The sequence below is a fragment of the Oratosquilla oratoria genome, chromosome 24, assembly GCF_046742065.1.
Source record: "Oratosquilla oratoria isolate Oo_2021 chromosome 24, ASM4674206v1, whole genome shotgun sequence".
In the NCBI taxonomy this organism is placed as follows: Eukaryota; Metazoa; Arthropoda; class Malacostraca; order Stomatopoda; family Squillidae; genus Oratosquilla; species Oratosquilla oratoria.
The window spans coordinates 16,796,484-16,811,483 of NC_134800.1; the positions used below are offsets into that span (position 1 = coordinate 16,796,484).

General features: G+C 41.2%; 2 protein-coding genes across 2 annotated transcripts in view; one reads left to right on the forward strand and one right to left on the reverse strand.

Moving 5' to 3' along the window:
• The window catches only part of LOC143038479 (ficolin-2-like), a 224,632-nt gene that overhangs the window by 181,746 nt on the left and 27,886 nt on the right, over positions 1-15,000 (reverse strand). The window lies entirely within an intron of this gene.
• On the forward strand, positions 2,978-5,093 carry LOC143038470 (microfibril-associated glycoprotein 4-like). The gene is made up of 3 exons (XM_076207702.1): positions 2,978-3,894; positions 4,019-4,120; positions 4,759-5,093. The coding sequence occupies exons 1-3, from the start codon at positions 3,131-3,133 to the stop codon at positions 4,934-4,936; spliced, it is 1,044 nt and encodes a 347-aa protein (XP_076063817.1). The 5' UTR covers positions 2,978-3,130; the 3' UTR covers positions 4,937-5,093.

Genomic DNA, 15,000 nt, shown 5'->3' on the forward strand with positions numbered 1-15,000 from the left:
CATTGGCCCCAGGAAGAGAATCTATCAAGACTGGTTTGATGAGAATGATGAGACTATAAAGTCACTCCTCGACAACAAACAGAAGGCCTTTATTGAATGGCAGAACGACCCTTCCTCCACCTCCAAGTATGATCGCTTTAAGCAACTCCAGAGACAGGCCCAGACAACGCTTCGAAAGATGCCGGATAAGTGGTGGGAGGACAAGGTAGAGGAGGTCCAGAGATACGCTGACACCCAGAACTCCAAGATGTTATACAGTGCCATAAAGGAGGTCTATGGACCCATGAAGCTGTGTACCGCTCCGCTCTTGACAGCAGACGGCTCCACCCTGCTGAAAGAGAAGAGAAGCATCAACGCGCGATGGAGGGAGCATTTCTGCATTCTGCTTAGGCGGCCATCAACAGTAGAATCTCATGCCCTCGACCTCATTACCCAAAAACCCACAGTCCACTGCCTCGACCTTCCACCTACAATGGAAGAAGTTATGAAGGCCATCAGCCAGACCAACTCAGGCAAGGCCCCTGGCATAGATGGGATCCCAGCTGAAATCTTCAAGTCAGGTGGACCCGTTGCCCTGGAATGCATCTTCTCCCTCCTCACCAACATCTGGGAAGGTGAAGAGATACCCAAAGAACTCAGAAATGCCACCTTCATCTTTCTCTTCAAGAACAAGGGCAGCAAGAGTCATGATGAACCGTCTCATTATCCATGTCTCTGAAGACAACCTGCCAGAAGCACAATGCGGATTTCGACCAAACCGCAGTGCGGCTGAAATGATCTTTGCTATGCGCCAAGTGCAAGAGAAATGCATTGAATAAAATATGGACCTGTACGCAGTCTTTATTGACCACACCAAGGCATTCGACAAAGTGAACAGGGAGTCCCTCTGGGTAATTCTGTCCAAGCTCGGATGCCTAGACAAATTTGTCACTCTTATTAGACAATTCCATGACGACATGACCGGGCAGATGCTGTCAGGCGGAGAGGTGTCGGAGCCCTTCAACATCAGCAATGGCGTCAAACAGCGATGCGTCCTGGTCCCGATCCTCTTTAGTCTGTTCTTCACCTGTGTGCTCAACCATGCTTTGAGGGACCTGGACCTTGGGGTATATCTACGATTCAGATCTGAAGGTTCTGTGTTCAATCTTCGTCGACTGAAAGCAAAGACTAAGACCACTGAGAAACTCATTCTTGGGGCACTTTTTGCTGATGACTGTGCCTTCATGGCCCACAAGGAATCTGATCTACAGCTAATCGTCGATAAGTTTGCTGAGGCTGCCCGCCTCTTTGACCTTGGAAAGACAGAGGCGCTTTTCCAACCAGCATCCACCTCTACCTCCCAGCCTCCGTCCATTTCCATCGAGTGAACTCAACTTAAAAAAGCGAAGGAGTTCAAATATCTCGGCAGCATCCTTAGCAATGACGGCAGCCTGGACAAAGAAATCAGCGCCAGAATTTACAAAGTCAGCCAAGCACTTGGCCGACTCAGAACACGAGTCATGAACCAGCGAAACGTCAGACTTTCTACCAAATTGAAAGTGTACAGGGCTGTGGTCCTTACCAGCCTTCTTTATGGCTGTGAGTCATGGACCCTGTATAGACAACACCTGAAACAGCTAGAGCGCTTTCACATGCGCAGCTTAAGATCCATTCTAAATATCAAATGGCAAAACCGAGTCACAAACCTGGAAGTGCTTGACCATGCAGAGATGACCAGCATCAAGGCTATGATCCTCAAAAGTCAGCTCCGATGGGTGGGACATGTCATTCGAGTGGATGATCACCGCCTCTCCAGACAACTGGTATGGAGAACTTAGCTAAGGCAAGAAAAACACAGAAAGAGGACGCAAGTGCTTTAAAGACTGCGTAAAGACACACCTCACCCATACTAACATTCCACCAAATAAGCTTGAAACCGAAGCATTGGACAGACATCAGTGGCGTTCCATCACCCTGCAGGCCCAGACCCTTTTTGAGGACCAACGCAGGGAGAGCCCCAGGAAGGCAAGAGCGAGGCGCAAAGCCACGTCATCACAGCCTCCAAGCAATGAACATTTCCCCTGCCCCCACTACCCCCGCGTCTGCCATTCGAGAATTGGCTTAATAAGCCACCTCCAAACCCATAACAGGCGTTGACGAACCTCCCCGCCAGAAAACCTGAGAAAATGCTATCATCGTTGTCATCGATGGACTACCATTATATGTATATATATATATGTATATATATATATATATATATATGCATATATATATATATATATATATATTTACCTAGATTAATATTTATTCATACACATACATGTATATATATATGTATATACATATATATAAATCTATATCTATATACATAAACATATATATGTATATATATTATATATATACATGTGTATATAATATATACATATATGTATATATGTATATATATATATATGTATATATATATGTGTATATATATATATATATATATATATATATATTCAGCTTGCATATACATATCTTGATGAACATTGGAAAAACATATAAGATTAATTCAATGTAAATTTAAGCTGTGGTAGGAAAGAGAAGGGAATCTAATTCTATAGATTTTGCACTATATACTGAAATAAGATATATACAGTTAGGGATATGTAATCATATCGATATGCATAAACATGCAGATCCACGGTGAAACAGGAGTTAAGATAGTTAGAGGCATAAAATATCCAACAGGAGTCTGTTGGAAAAAAAAATGTAGTGATGTAAGTGGACAATGATATGAAGCTTATGAATTTGACCTTGCAGCTGTTTCGCCATAGCTATATCTGTTAAGAAGACCGAGTTGCCAGCGACAGCATTTGTAACAGTTTCTTCATTGAAATGGTCGCGTTTCTAGGTATTTATTTTATGAGGAAATATAGGAGATATATATGTGACATTTTTTTCAATTACTTTATTCGGTCCAACAAATTCCTCAAAAGAAGACGGGTTCAGAACTCGTGACATGGCGGAAGGTGGAATCCTGGTCAAGCACACAATATATTGGAGCATCCGTTGACTGGGAGTTCATAGGGCCGTGCGACCACAGAACACAAGTATCGACATCAGCAGAGGCAGCGCCATCTGACAGCTGCTCTGTACACACGAAGAGAAGATGCACGCAAAGACAGGCAAGCTTCAGCTGTTAGCGGTGTTGGTCTGTATTTCAACTGCCGTAGTTCATTGTGGCGGTCAGAAGCTATCGACGGCCTCCGTCTCTTCCTTTCTGGAGTTGGCGGGGTTTACTCCCTCGTGCGTCAGTCGCGCCCTGGCACAGTGCCACGAGGACAGCAACCCGCAGGCACTGCAGGAGTCGCCCTTGTTTGCATTAGCCATTCGCAACATGACGCTGGACATCCAGCAGCTCTCCATCTCGGTCCAGGAACTGCAAAGCACAGCAGAAGCACTGCCTTTGCAAGTATTGCTTCACGCCCTCCAAAACCTCACCATGTCCCCACCCCAAGCCGTAACGCCCAAGACGGAGTCATCCCGTCCTCGTCACTGCCTCGACCTAAAAGAGGCAGGGGACTCCGGTCGTGGTGTCAGAAGGATATATCCTTTCCCCTGCTGTCCCAACTGGGTCCAGCAAGTCTTTTGTGACCAGGAGACAGATGATGGAGGATGGACCGTGATTCAAAGACGCGACGACCTTCCTCCTCACCAGGACTTTTATCGTACCTGGATTGAGTACGAGAAAGGATTCGGGGACTTGGAGGGTGAGCACTGGCTCGGCCTCGAAAACATTCACCACCTGACATCGCACAGCCTCCAGGAGCTCCGCATCGACCTGTCCGACTTTGAGAACGCCACACGTTGGGCCAAGTACGGTTTCTTCCACGTCCGGGACCCGGACTCTAAATACGTCATGAACTGCGGAAGGTAACAGACTTATGATGAAAAGTTTAGTATTAGTAAGAATAAAGCCTTGGTGCAATGGACTCATTATTCTTTTTCTTTGTATATAACCTCTGTTTCCATCCTCTTTCAATTTTTCTTATTACAGATACACTGGTGATGCTGGAGACAGTTTATCAAGTCATTCTGGAAATAAGTTTACGACTCATGATAACGACAATGACTTGTCTGAAGGGAATTGTGCCAGCAGGTATGACACCTTTAACAAACACATACAGCACGTACACACACACGCACAAGCACACACACACACACACACACACACACACACACACACACACACACACACACACACACACACACACACACACACACACACACACACACACACACACACACACACACACACACACACACACGCTGACACATGCACACACACACACACACACACACACACACACACACACACACACACACACACACACACACACACACACACACACACACACACACACACACACACACACACACACTCACACGCACAAGCACACACACACACACACACACACACACACACACACACACACACACACACACACACACACACACACACACACACACACACACACACACACACACACACACACACACACACACACACAGACACACAAACACACACACACACACATACACATACACACATATACACATACAATCATATGCCTATGCATTTATTCACATCTTATTTGTTGTGGTTGTTTTCTAAGATTCTTCCTTTTTTTTATAGCCATACAAAGTCACTGATGTTCACGTGACAACATGTACATGTAAACCTGACTCTATCCTGAGGAAAAAATCTATATTTTGATTAGCACCTACTCCTTTTAGTTTTAAGGGCGCATGGTGGTATAACGAATGCCATGCTTCAAACCTGAACGGCAAGTACCTGAAGGGGCCGACTGAGTCTTACGCAGACGGAGTGGCGTGGTTTTCTTGGAGGGGACATCACTACTCCCTGCGCAGCGTGGAAATGAAAATTAGGCCCTGTGCGTCGCTGAAGCCATGATGTCCCGCATGAAGAAACGGAATAGGTCACATGATCAAAAAATGTCTGTATTGTTCCGTGATGTGTTCTCTGTGAAAAGATCGAGAGAAGTGTCCGACAGATAACTTGAAAATAATCAATTAATCACTGAGAAATAAACTCTTGATGTGATTCCTGCTGCCGAGTTGGTTTTACTTTCCTTGTGATGAATGTCAATAGTTTACTGTTCAGATTCTTTCTGTGATTTCAGAGAAGTATCTACATCTTCGTTGGGACAGTTGTGTCAAGTATAGTTAATCCTTGCTCGGATGTAGGAAGATATAGGCAAGTAACCATGGAGATGAAATAACCAATTTGTCCCGTTTTCCCCTGTAAAGTGAAAATATACAGGCACTCCTCCAGTCCTTTGACACTCTACCCTCTTTTAAACAAACATTAAACAACCTCACCGACCAGTCCATCATCACTGTACCTCCCTGTTTTAGAAACTCCACATGACACATACTTAACCCAGGTGCCTTAGCTGCTCTCATCATTTTGATAATTGCTTTCACCTCATATATTCTTATTTCTCCTCCAATTTCCTCATTCTCACTCAACCAGTTTATTTCAAGCACCTCCCTACCCTCTGTCCTTTTCCCCTTTCTCCATTTATCTTCCACTCTCAACTTACCTTCCACCAAAAAATTATCTGATATTCCCCCACTCTCTCTCCTAAGGACATGTACACCCAAAATTCTTCCTACTATTCTCCTGGTTACTAATATATACTCCATTAAAGCCATATCAACCATCCCTCTAATCCACCACCCTCTCCCATCTGCACTTACGCTTGACTTTCTTCCTTAACACTATGTTTGCTATCATCAACTCCCTAGACAAATCACCACCTGGCACTTCACACTTCTCAACCATTCCGTCTATTGATTCGTATTCTGCCGTAACATTGAGATATTCCAATATCACTACATTGACATTTATTACTAAATCCTCCATGCACTTATTTCAATCTATCCAAAAAGCCTTCCTTTCCTCTATATTCTTCTCACTCCCAGGCCGATATTCACTCATATAGACCCATATCTCTCTTCCCAGTTTCACCTTCATCCACATTAACCTTGAAAAATTCTCCTTCCACTCAACCACACGCTTACTTGTCTCTTCACCCAGTAATATAGCCACCCTTTCTTTCCCTCGCCCTCTCTTCACTCTTGATACCCTTCCAAACTCAAACTCACCCCTCCCTTTCAACTTAGTTTCACACAGTACAAACACATTCATCTTTCTTTCCACACAAATATTGCCCAACTCTTCCCTTTTACTTTCATCTGTACCACATTCACGCACATTAAAAACCCAAACCTTAGGAAATTAGTCGGAAAACTCCTCCCAGACCCTCATATGCCTTTGATTTTTAGGAAGGTCGCCTATGGGGCTACAAGAAGCAGAATGACGAGGCCTGTCCCCATCCCGCTTTTTGACACCTTTTACACTTAGTGGCATTCCTCCCCCTATATATATATATATATATAATATATATATATATATATATATATATATATATATATATATATATATATAAATATGTATATATATATATATATATGTATATATATACAAATATATATATGTGTGTGTGTGTGTGTATACACACATATATGTATATATGTGTAAATAAGTACATTCGCACACACACACACACACACACACACACACACACACACACACACACACACACACACACACACACACACACACACACACACACACACACACATATGTATATATATATATATATATATATATATATATATATATATATATATATATATATATGTGTGTGTGTGTGTGTGTGTGTGTGTGTGTGTGTGTGTGTGTGTGTGTGTGTGTGTGTGTGTGTGTGTGTGTGTGTGTGTGTGTGTGTGTGTGTGTGTGTGTGTCTTTTGTTTAGACATTTGGAGAGTTTATTTCAATATATATATATATATATATATAAATATACATAAATATATGTATATATATATATATATACAATTATACTGTATATGTATTATAATGTATATATATCTAGATAGTGGGTAGATGGATAAATGGCCGTGCCTAATAAGATGTTTAGAATTCCACTCCTCTCCTGCTTAGTGGGTAGATGCACATCCGCAGTCTTTTTTACCACTCGCTCCCTTGTTTGTTCTAAAACACAACTTTTTACTCACTTTATGAATTCACTTATATATGACATTCTGTCATCTCAAGTCATTTCATCTTATTTTCACTTCTCGAGAAAAAATGCCTCTGTCTCTTTGCATATACGTATTTTGATTAAGGTTGGCGAAAAAGATATATGAATTATTAAAAGTAACTTTAACCGACGAAATTAAAGAGAAGGAACACCAAAGACCATAGCTTATATTTTGTACATTGTTACAAAGTATACATTTTTAGAGAAGCACAGGCATACCGAATTACATAAAAGAGCAGATTCATGGAAAAACATATTTGAACAAAGTTATTGGCACTAAATTCTCATTAATGAGTCAGGAAAACACTGTGGTCATATGAGTGAGCAATGAAAAAGAAATAATGAATTCTACCTTGTGGCTATCTCGCCTTAGTCATGCCTGTTAAGAGGACCGAGAGTAATAAACGACAGAAATTGCAATACTTTTTTCCATTGAAATGTTGGCTATTTTAGGTATTTGTTTTATAACAAAATATAGGAGGTATAGATGTGAAAAAAGATCAGTTAAGTTACTCGCTCCAACAAATGATACGGTGTTCCAAACTCGTGACATGGTGAAAGGTGGAATCCTGGTCAAACACACAATACATTGAAGCGTCCGTTGACAGGGAGTTCATAGGGCCGTGGGACAACAGAGCACCTACATGATATCTGCAAAGGCAGCGCCATTTTACAGATTCTCCTTATACACGAAAACAAGATGCACGCAAAGACAGTCGAGCTCCAGCTGTTAGTGGTCTTGTTCTATATTTCGATCACCGTTGTTCCTTGTGGCGGGCACAAGCTATCGACGGACTCTGTCTCTTCGCTTCTGGAGTTGGCGGGTTTCGGACCTTCATGCATCAGTCGCGTCCTGGCACAGTGCTATGAGGACAGCAACCCGCAGGCACTGCAGCAGTCGTCCTTGTTTGCACTGGCTATTCACAACATGACGCTGGACATCCAGCAGCTATCAACCTCGGTCCGAGAACTACAGAACACAGCAGAGTCACTGCCCTTGTAAGCGCTGCTCCACACACTACAAAACCTCACCCAGTTCCCATCTAAATCCCTGACCCCAAAGACGGAATCTTCCCTTCCTCGACATTGCCTCGACCTGAAGAGGCAGGGGACTCCGGCCGTGGTGTTAATAGGATCTACCATTTCCCCTGCTTTCCTTACTGAGTCCTCCAAGTCTTTTGTGACCAGGAGACAGACGGTGGAGGATGGACCGTGGTTCAAAGACGCGACGATCTTCCTCCTTATGAGGATTTTTATCGTACCTGGATAGAGTATGAGAAGGGCTTCAGGGATCTAGAGGGTGAGCATTGGCTCGGTCTCAAAAAGCATTCACCACCTGACGTCGCACAGCCTCCAGGAGCTCCGCACTCATCTGTCCGACTTCGACAACGCCACGTGGTGGGCCAAGTACGGTTTCTTTTACGTCAAGGACTCGGACTCCGAATAAGTCATGAACCGTGGAAGGTAATGCACCGTGGTGATAAAAAGAAAGCTTATTATTGCTGAGTCTAAGGCCTTGGAGCAATGCATTAAATGTTGTCTTTTCTATATAACCGTTTTCTTCCTCCTCTCTCCCGCTTCCTTGTAATAGATACACTGGAGATGCTGGGGACAGTTTCTCATATCCTTGTGGTAACAGGTTTTCGACCCACGACAATGATAACGACGAATACCTAAAAAACTGTGCTATCATGTAAGATACCTCCAAACACATACATATATGCACACACATAAATATAAATTTCAGTCCTTTCCTATACCAAATCACACCCACGGAAATCTCTTCCAAGCAAGCTCTTATTATGTAGCGTAAAATTGTATCGCCTTCATGAACTGCTTCCGCGATATTTACTTATTCATATTTTGTACCTTTATTTATGTGCGTATTCTTACATGTTTATGTAACTTGAATGAATATACTTTTTTGAGGTTATGTTCGTGGAATACTACATTGTTATATTATTCCATATTCATATCATTGTTATTGTTGTAGCATGATACCGACATTAAATCATTGCTCCATCCTGAGTATATGCATTTTGATAACCATTCCCTTCCTTTAGCTATAAGGGAGCGTGGTGGTACAAGAGCTGCCACTGGTCAAACCTCAACGGCAAGTACCTGAAGGGACCCATCGAGTCGGATTCAGATGGTGTGTCATGGCATGATTTTAGAGGACAGCGCTACTCTCTCCGCAAGGTGGAAATGGAAATCAGGCCCTCTGCGTCGATGGGGACCTAAAGTCCTGCATGAAGAATTGGAACAGGAACCATTATCAAAAATACTTCCAAACGTCATTGGTGTACTCCCTTTAATTTTTTTTTTTTTTTTTTTTTTTTTTTTTTAGAGTTCTGGTTACATTTGGAAATGATAGTGTTTACACTAAAAAGGAAAATGTTCTACGGTATTCTTTTTTTTATTATTATTATTGTGATGCCTGTAAAGGATTTGTTGTCTGCATATTTTTTGTGTTTGTAAATGATGCATTATTAAAATTTTACAAAATTATCTGTGTTTCAATACATCATTAGTTTAAGAAAAATTGAAACATATCTTTCCATTCTGTAATCTTGTGGAGCGCCAATTTAAGTTTCAACAAGGGTTCCTTGCATCTCATGTTCATCGCAAGAAAGCGCTTGAATCTTTGCATAGTGGGGTGTTTATAGATTTTTCGAAAATCCGTGGGATTCCTATGAGAATTAGTGACATGATGTTTAACTTATACTCTGGAACAGAGAGAGCTATAAGGTATAGAAAAGAACGTCTCCACCTTCTTTCCTCTTAATTCAGGAGTAGGGCAAGGACGTGTCCTCGCCCCAACACATTTTAACACCTCCATAGACTTGGTATTGGACAGAGTTGTCGATCAATGTCGTTGCGGACCATCTGTTGACAACACTAAGGTCATCGACATTTTGTGTTTTCTAATGATGTTTTCCTTGTTGTAGAGTCATTTGAGGCCCTGGTTGTAGCCCTCGAAGCATCCCACAGGGAGGCTAAGCCGCTTAGAGTGCAGGTCTTCTTAACCAAGACGTAGGTCCAGGAGTTTGGAGTTTACTAGATGAAAATGTTCAGTCTGTCCATCCATGTCACAAGGACACCGAGGCCTTGTAGAGTTTTGTATGTCTTGGTAACATAACAAGGTGGGTAATGTTAGAATGTACAGTACTTCCAAGGTTTGACATTTCCTGTGGTATTATGGGCATACTCAACTAGAATATATGGCGTTGTTTACCAATATACAGGAAAAGTAAGATCTAAACTTCAAAACATTTGTGCTTCTTGTCCTGTTTGAGTGCAAGACATGGACATTGGATGCTGACTTGAAGATGCGTCTGGATTACCAAGTACATACATACATATACCAAGGCTTTTTCCCCCTTACTAGGGAGGTAGCCAAAAAGGAAAAGGCATAAAATCATTCCCACCCTTTTCATCCCCGAAAACACTCCACACCCCTCCACCCTCCCTCTCATCTTAGCACCTCCTGGATGACGGGTCATCCCTGCACCTTGTCCACTGCCCTGGGTAAGAAGCAGTGTCGCAAGACATAGCATATCCACAGCAAGGCCGCTTCATTAAATCGGCGACCCCCTCTCTCCGTCCCCCCATATAAAGGAGAAGACGGGGAGAAATCCCTTCTGCCGTCTTGGGTATTGGCTGCTTGCTATTGCGGCAAAGTAGTATGTAGTCGATACTTTAGGGTCTATATGGGGCGCCCCTACGGATCAGAGCCACACATCATTTTGTCTATGATAGAGAAAAACTCTGTTCATAGAGAAATGATGACGCTTTTATACTACGACTGTCCCTCCGTTATGCTGTCCCCCAACCCCTTGTTGCTGTCCTGTACCACTTCTCTGAGTATTCTTTTTCTGTGGTGGGGAATCCCCTGTGGTGGGGGAAAAGAATGCTGCCACCGAGTGTTCCCACTTGGATCGTAAGAGGCGAGAAGAAAGGGACGGGGATTGGGACCAGGCATCCTTCTCCTTGTAGCCCCACGGGGCACATTTCCTAAAAATAAAGGCAGAGGATTACCAAGTGCTTTCGGATAATCATGGAATATCGCATGAATGATTATGTATCAAATTATACACTGTACTGTGAGACTCAGTCTAGGCCTGTCAACAGCATAATTCGTACACGTCAACTCCGGCATTAAGGATATGTGATACGTTTCCTTGATGCTGATCCCAGTTACAATTTTCTCTCCACAAGAGATAGACCGCTATGGAAGAGAAAACCGACAGAATACACGGTTGAGACAAGTCGACCAAACCCGTTGAGTTATTTGAAATGGGGAGGGTCGCTGCATGGGAGCTTGACTGGAGAGACTAAGGGGACTAGCAAGGGAGTGTAAGTGTAAGTGATGCTAAGGCTATTAAAAGAGTGAAAAATTTATTGTAAATTGTTACAGGCACATAGAGATGATATAAATAAATAAAACCAGAAATGGAAAGGTAGAGTTGATGAAAAAAAAATGTACTGGGCAAAAGTATATAAAGTCTTTCACTAAATTATAGAATTGGAAATGATGCAATTACAAATATGGAAAGGAAAAAAGAAAATTAGACCTTTCGTATTTAGAGGCTGTCACAAGACACATTACATTGACAACATAAGATTGACAACCAGTTATACAGCGGTGACAATATACATATATATATATATATATATATATATATATATATATATATATATATATATATATGTATATAAGTGTGTGTATAATACGTACATATATATATATGTACACACATACATATATGTATATACATATTCATATATATATACATACATATATATATATGAACATATATACATACATATATATATACATATATACATATATATATATATATATATATATATATATATATATATATATATATATATTATCATGGGTTGCTTGCTTGGTTTGGCCTGAGTTAACGTAATGAGAGGAACTTTAGTCGAATCTAGGGGTAAGTCGAGTTCCAGTTGGGAAGCAAGCCCACAACGATAACGTGGAACGTACAGGTAATTTAGATAGATAAAAATACTTTCCAAGGAAAAGCTCTATTTGAGACTGAATGTAAGTAAGAATTATAAAGATTATGGTTGAGGTAAGATAGACGACTGCACGAAACTCAATTAACTATATTTACACATAAAGAAAAAAAAATAAGTTTTACTGATTAACATTTACGAACATACACTCACAGTATTCTGAGGAATAACATCAATAAATACATACAAGAGAAATAGCATAAGTTCAATACATAGAAAAAGCACACAAAATAAAGATATATAAGTCCAAGAATGATTAATACTATACTTGCGAACAGAACAGCAAGGCACCAATTGACAGCGAGAAATGCACGAGGCCTAGGGGTGTGTGTGAGAGAGACGGTGGACAGCCGGGGATGCTTTTTTTATACCCGAGGAAGGCGGGCCAATTGTTTCATGGCAAGGTTCGAACTCATACGTTGATACAACGTATGCTGCCCACGAGTCATATTCGAAGCCGTAAGCAGTAGGCGGGCGATTTGAAAATGGTTTGATTCACGGTTGGCTATAACAATATATATATATATACATATATATATATATATATGTGTGTGTGTGTGTGTGTGTGTGTGTATACATATATATATATATATATATTTATATATATGTGTGTGTGTGTGTATGTATGTATGTATTGGAAGTAGGCCATTGATAATGCATGCGTTGATAAAGTCTACAGCTGCAATACCAGTATTCCAATGTGAAGTCGTCTGGATGTAGATCTCGTAGTAGGGTACTGAAATCCATGTTATATTTTCCTCTAGATGTCTTTCGGCCTTAACTGGCCATCTATTTTAGGGCTTTTTCGTCATCCTTGTAGGCTGAAGACATAATACTACTGTAGAAAAGTTTTATGTTTGGTGTAGCTGGTTGTACTATGTCTTCAGCCTATAAGGATGACGAAAAAGCCCTCAAAATATATAATTTATAAGAAGGTCAAACCCACAGACTCGGCTTTAAAAATCAACCTCGTCATTTATTACAAGACAAGAAAGACATCCAACTTAGTCATAAAAAACAGCTGCCTCACTAAGATAAGTAAAATGCAAGAGGTGAACGTCGTGTACCAACACACATGTTCCAGTGGTGACTGCAGACACCTAAATTCTCGGTACATCGGCGTCACCACTACAACACTGTCAAAGAGGATTTCAGCACCTCTGCAGGACGGCGCCATAAGAAGACATTACTTGTATGAGCATGGGCTCGCACAATGAAAAAAGCGGTGCTTATTTACAATCAAAAACCCGCTATCAATATCCAGCAGCAGCCTGAAACATCGCTACCAACCAGAAGACAGCGAGCGCTTCCCGTGCACTGATTGGTGGGCGGACGTTTCAGCTCTCCGCCCCAACACTGATATATATCAGCAGCATGCCAAATAAGTCCTTCTCCGTCAACCATTCGGTCAGTTAACACCTGAAGATGACCAGTTGAGGCCAAAAGACGTCTACAGGAAAATATGATATTGACCTCTTTACCCTACTAAGAGGTTTACATCCGGACGACCGTACATTGGTGCGCAACATAGAAAAGAAATTCTACAGAAAATAGTGCTATTGCAGCTGTATACTTTAAGAACGCATGTATATATACAGTATGTATATGTATATATATATATATATATATAAATATACATATATATATGTATATACATATACATATATATATACATACATATATATATAAATATATATATATATACATATATATATATATAGATATATATATATATACATATATATATATGTATATATACATATATATACATATATATGTATATATATATATATATATATATATATACATATATATATATATATATACGTGTGTGTGTGTGTGTGTGTGTGTGTGTGTGTGTGTGTGTGTGTGTGTGTGTGTGTGTGTGTGTGTGTGTGTGTGTGTGTGTGTGTGTGTGTGTGTGTGTGTGTGTGTGTGTGTGTGTGTGTGTGTGTGTATGTATGTATATATATTCGAACTAGATTGAAGTATGCTACAGTTGTTTGGTCTCCACAAAATGATAGTAGAAACACAGACACAATTTAAAATGAGTAACAAGAAAAAAAGTCTCGGTGAGAGAACCTATTAAAAAAGACTAGATAAATGTGAAACTACCGACTTTCGCAGGAGACGAAGAGAGATTAGACAAAGGTGTTTGAAGTTCATTAGAAATAAAATTTCCGTACAGATGTATTAATACGTGAAACAGCCTGGGAGAAGGAGTAGGGTCAGACTTTATGAGCAAAGTTATAAGTAAAATTTTATCAATGCAATCAAAGAGAGTGGCACCCACAAGTACAGCTCGACCCTTTTTATAAAAAACAGGTAAATAACATTAGATATACGGGCAAATAGGGGTAAATGTCAGAATAAATAGAATCCATATGAGCGAGGTTAGCCACCTCTTGCGTCGTTCACACCCTGGCACACTGCCACGAGGACAGTGACCTGCAGGCTCTGCAGCAGTCGCCCTTATTAACGGAACCTATTTATAACTTGACGCAAGACATTCAGTAGTTCTCAAACTCCGTCCAGGAACTATAGAGTACAACAGAGGCACTACCCTTACAACCACTGCTCCAAACTCTTAAAAACTTCACCCAGTCCCCACCTCATCCCTGATGTCCAACATGGAGCCTTCCTGTCCTAGACACTGCCTTGACCTGAACGAGGCTGGAGACTCTAGTCGTGGTATAAGAGGGATCTAGTTTTTCCCCTGCTGTTCCAACAGAGTCCTCCAAGTCTCCTGTGACCAAGAGACAGATGGTGAAGGATTGGACACTGCTGCAACGACGCG

What these genes read in the sequence shown, in the direction of transcription:
- LOC143038470 (XM_076207702.1), top strand. Translation starts at nt 3,131, where the DNA reads ATGCACGCAAAGACAGGCAAGCTTCAGCTGTTAGCGGTGTTGGTCTGT. An exon ending in TACGTCATGAACTGCGGAAG is followed by an intron (nt 3,895 to 4,018) that starts GTAACAGACTTA and finishes TTCTTATTACAG; the next exon opens with ATACACTGGTGATGCTGGAG. An exon ending in GAAGGGAATTGTGCCAGCAG is followed by an intron (nt 4,121 to 4,758) that starts GTATGACACCTT and finishes TACTCCTTTTAG; the next exon opens with TTTTAAGGGCGCATGGTGGT.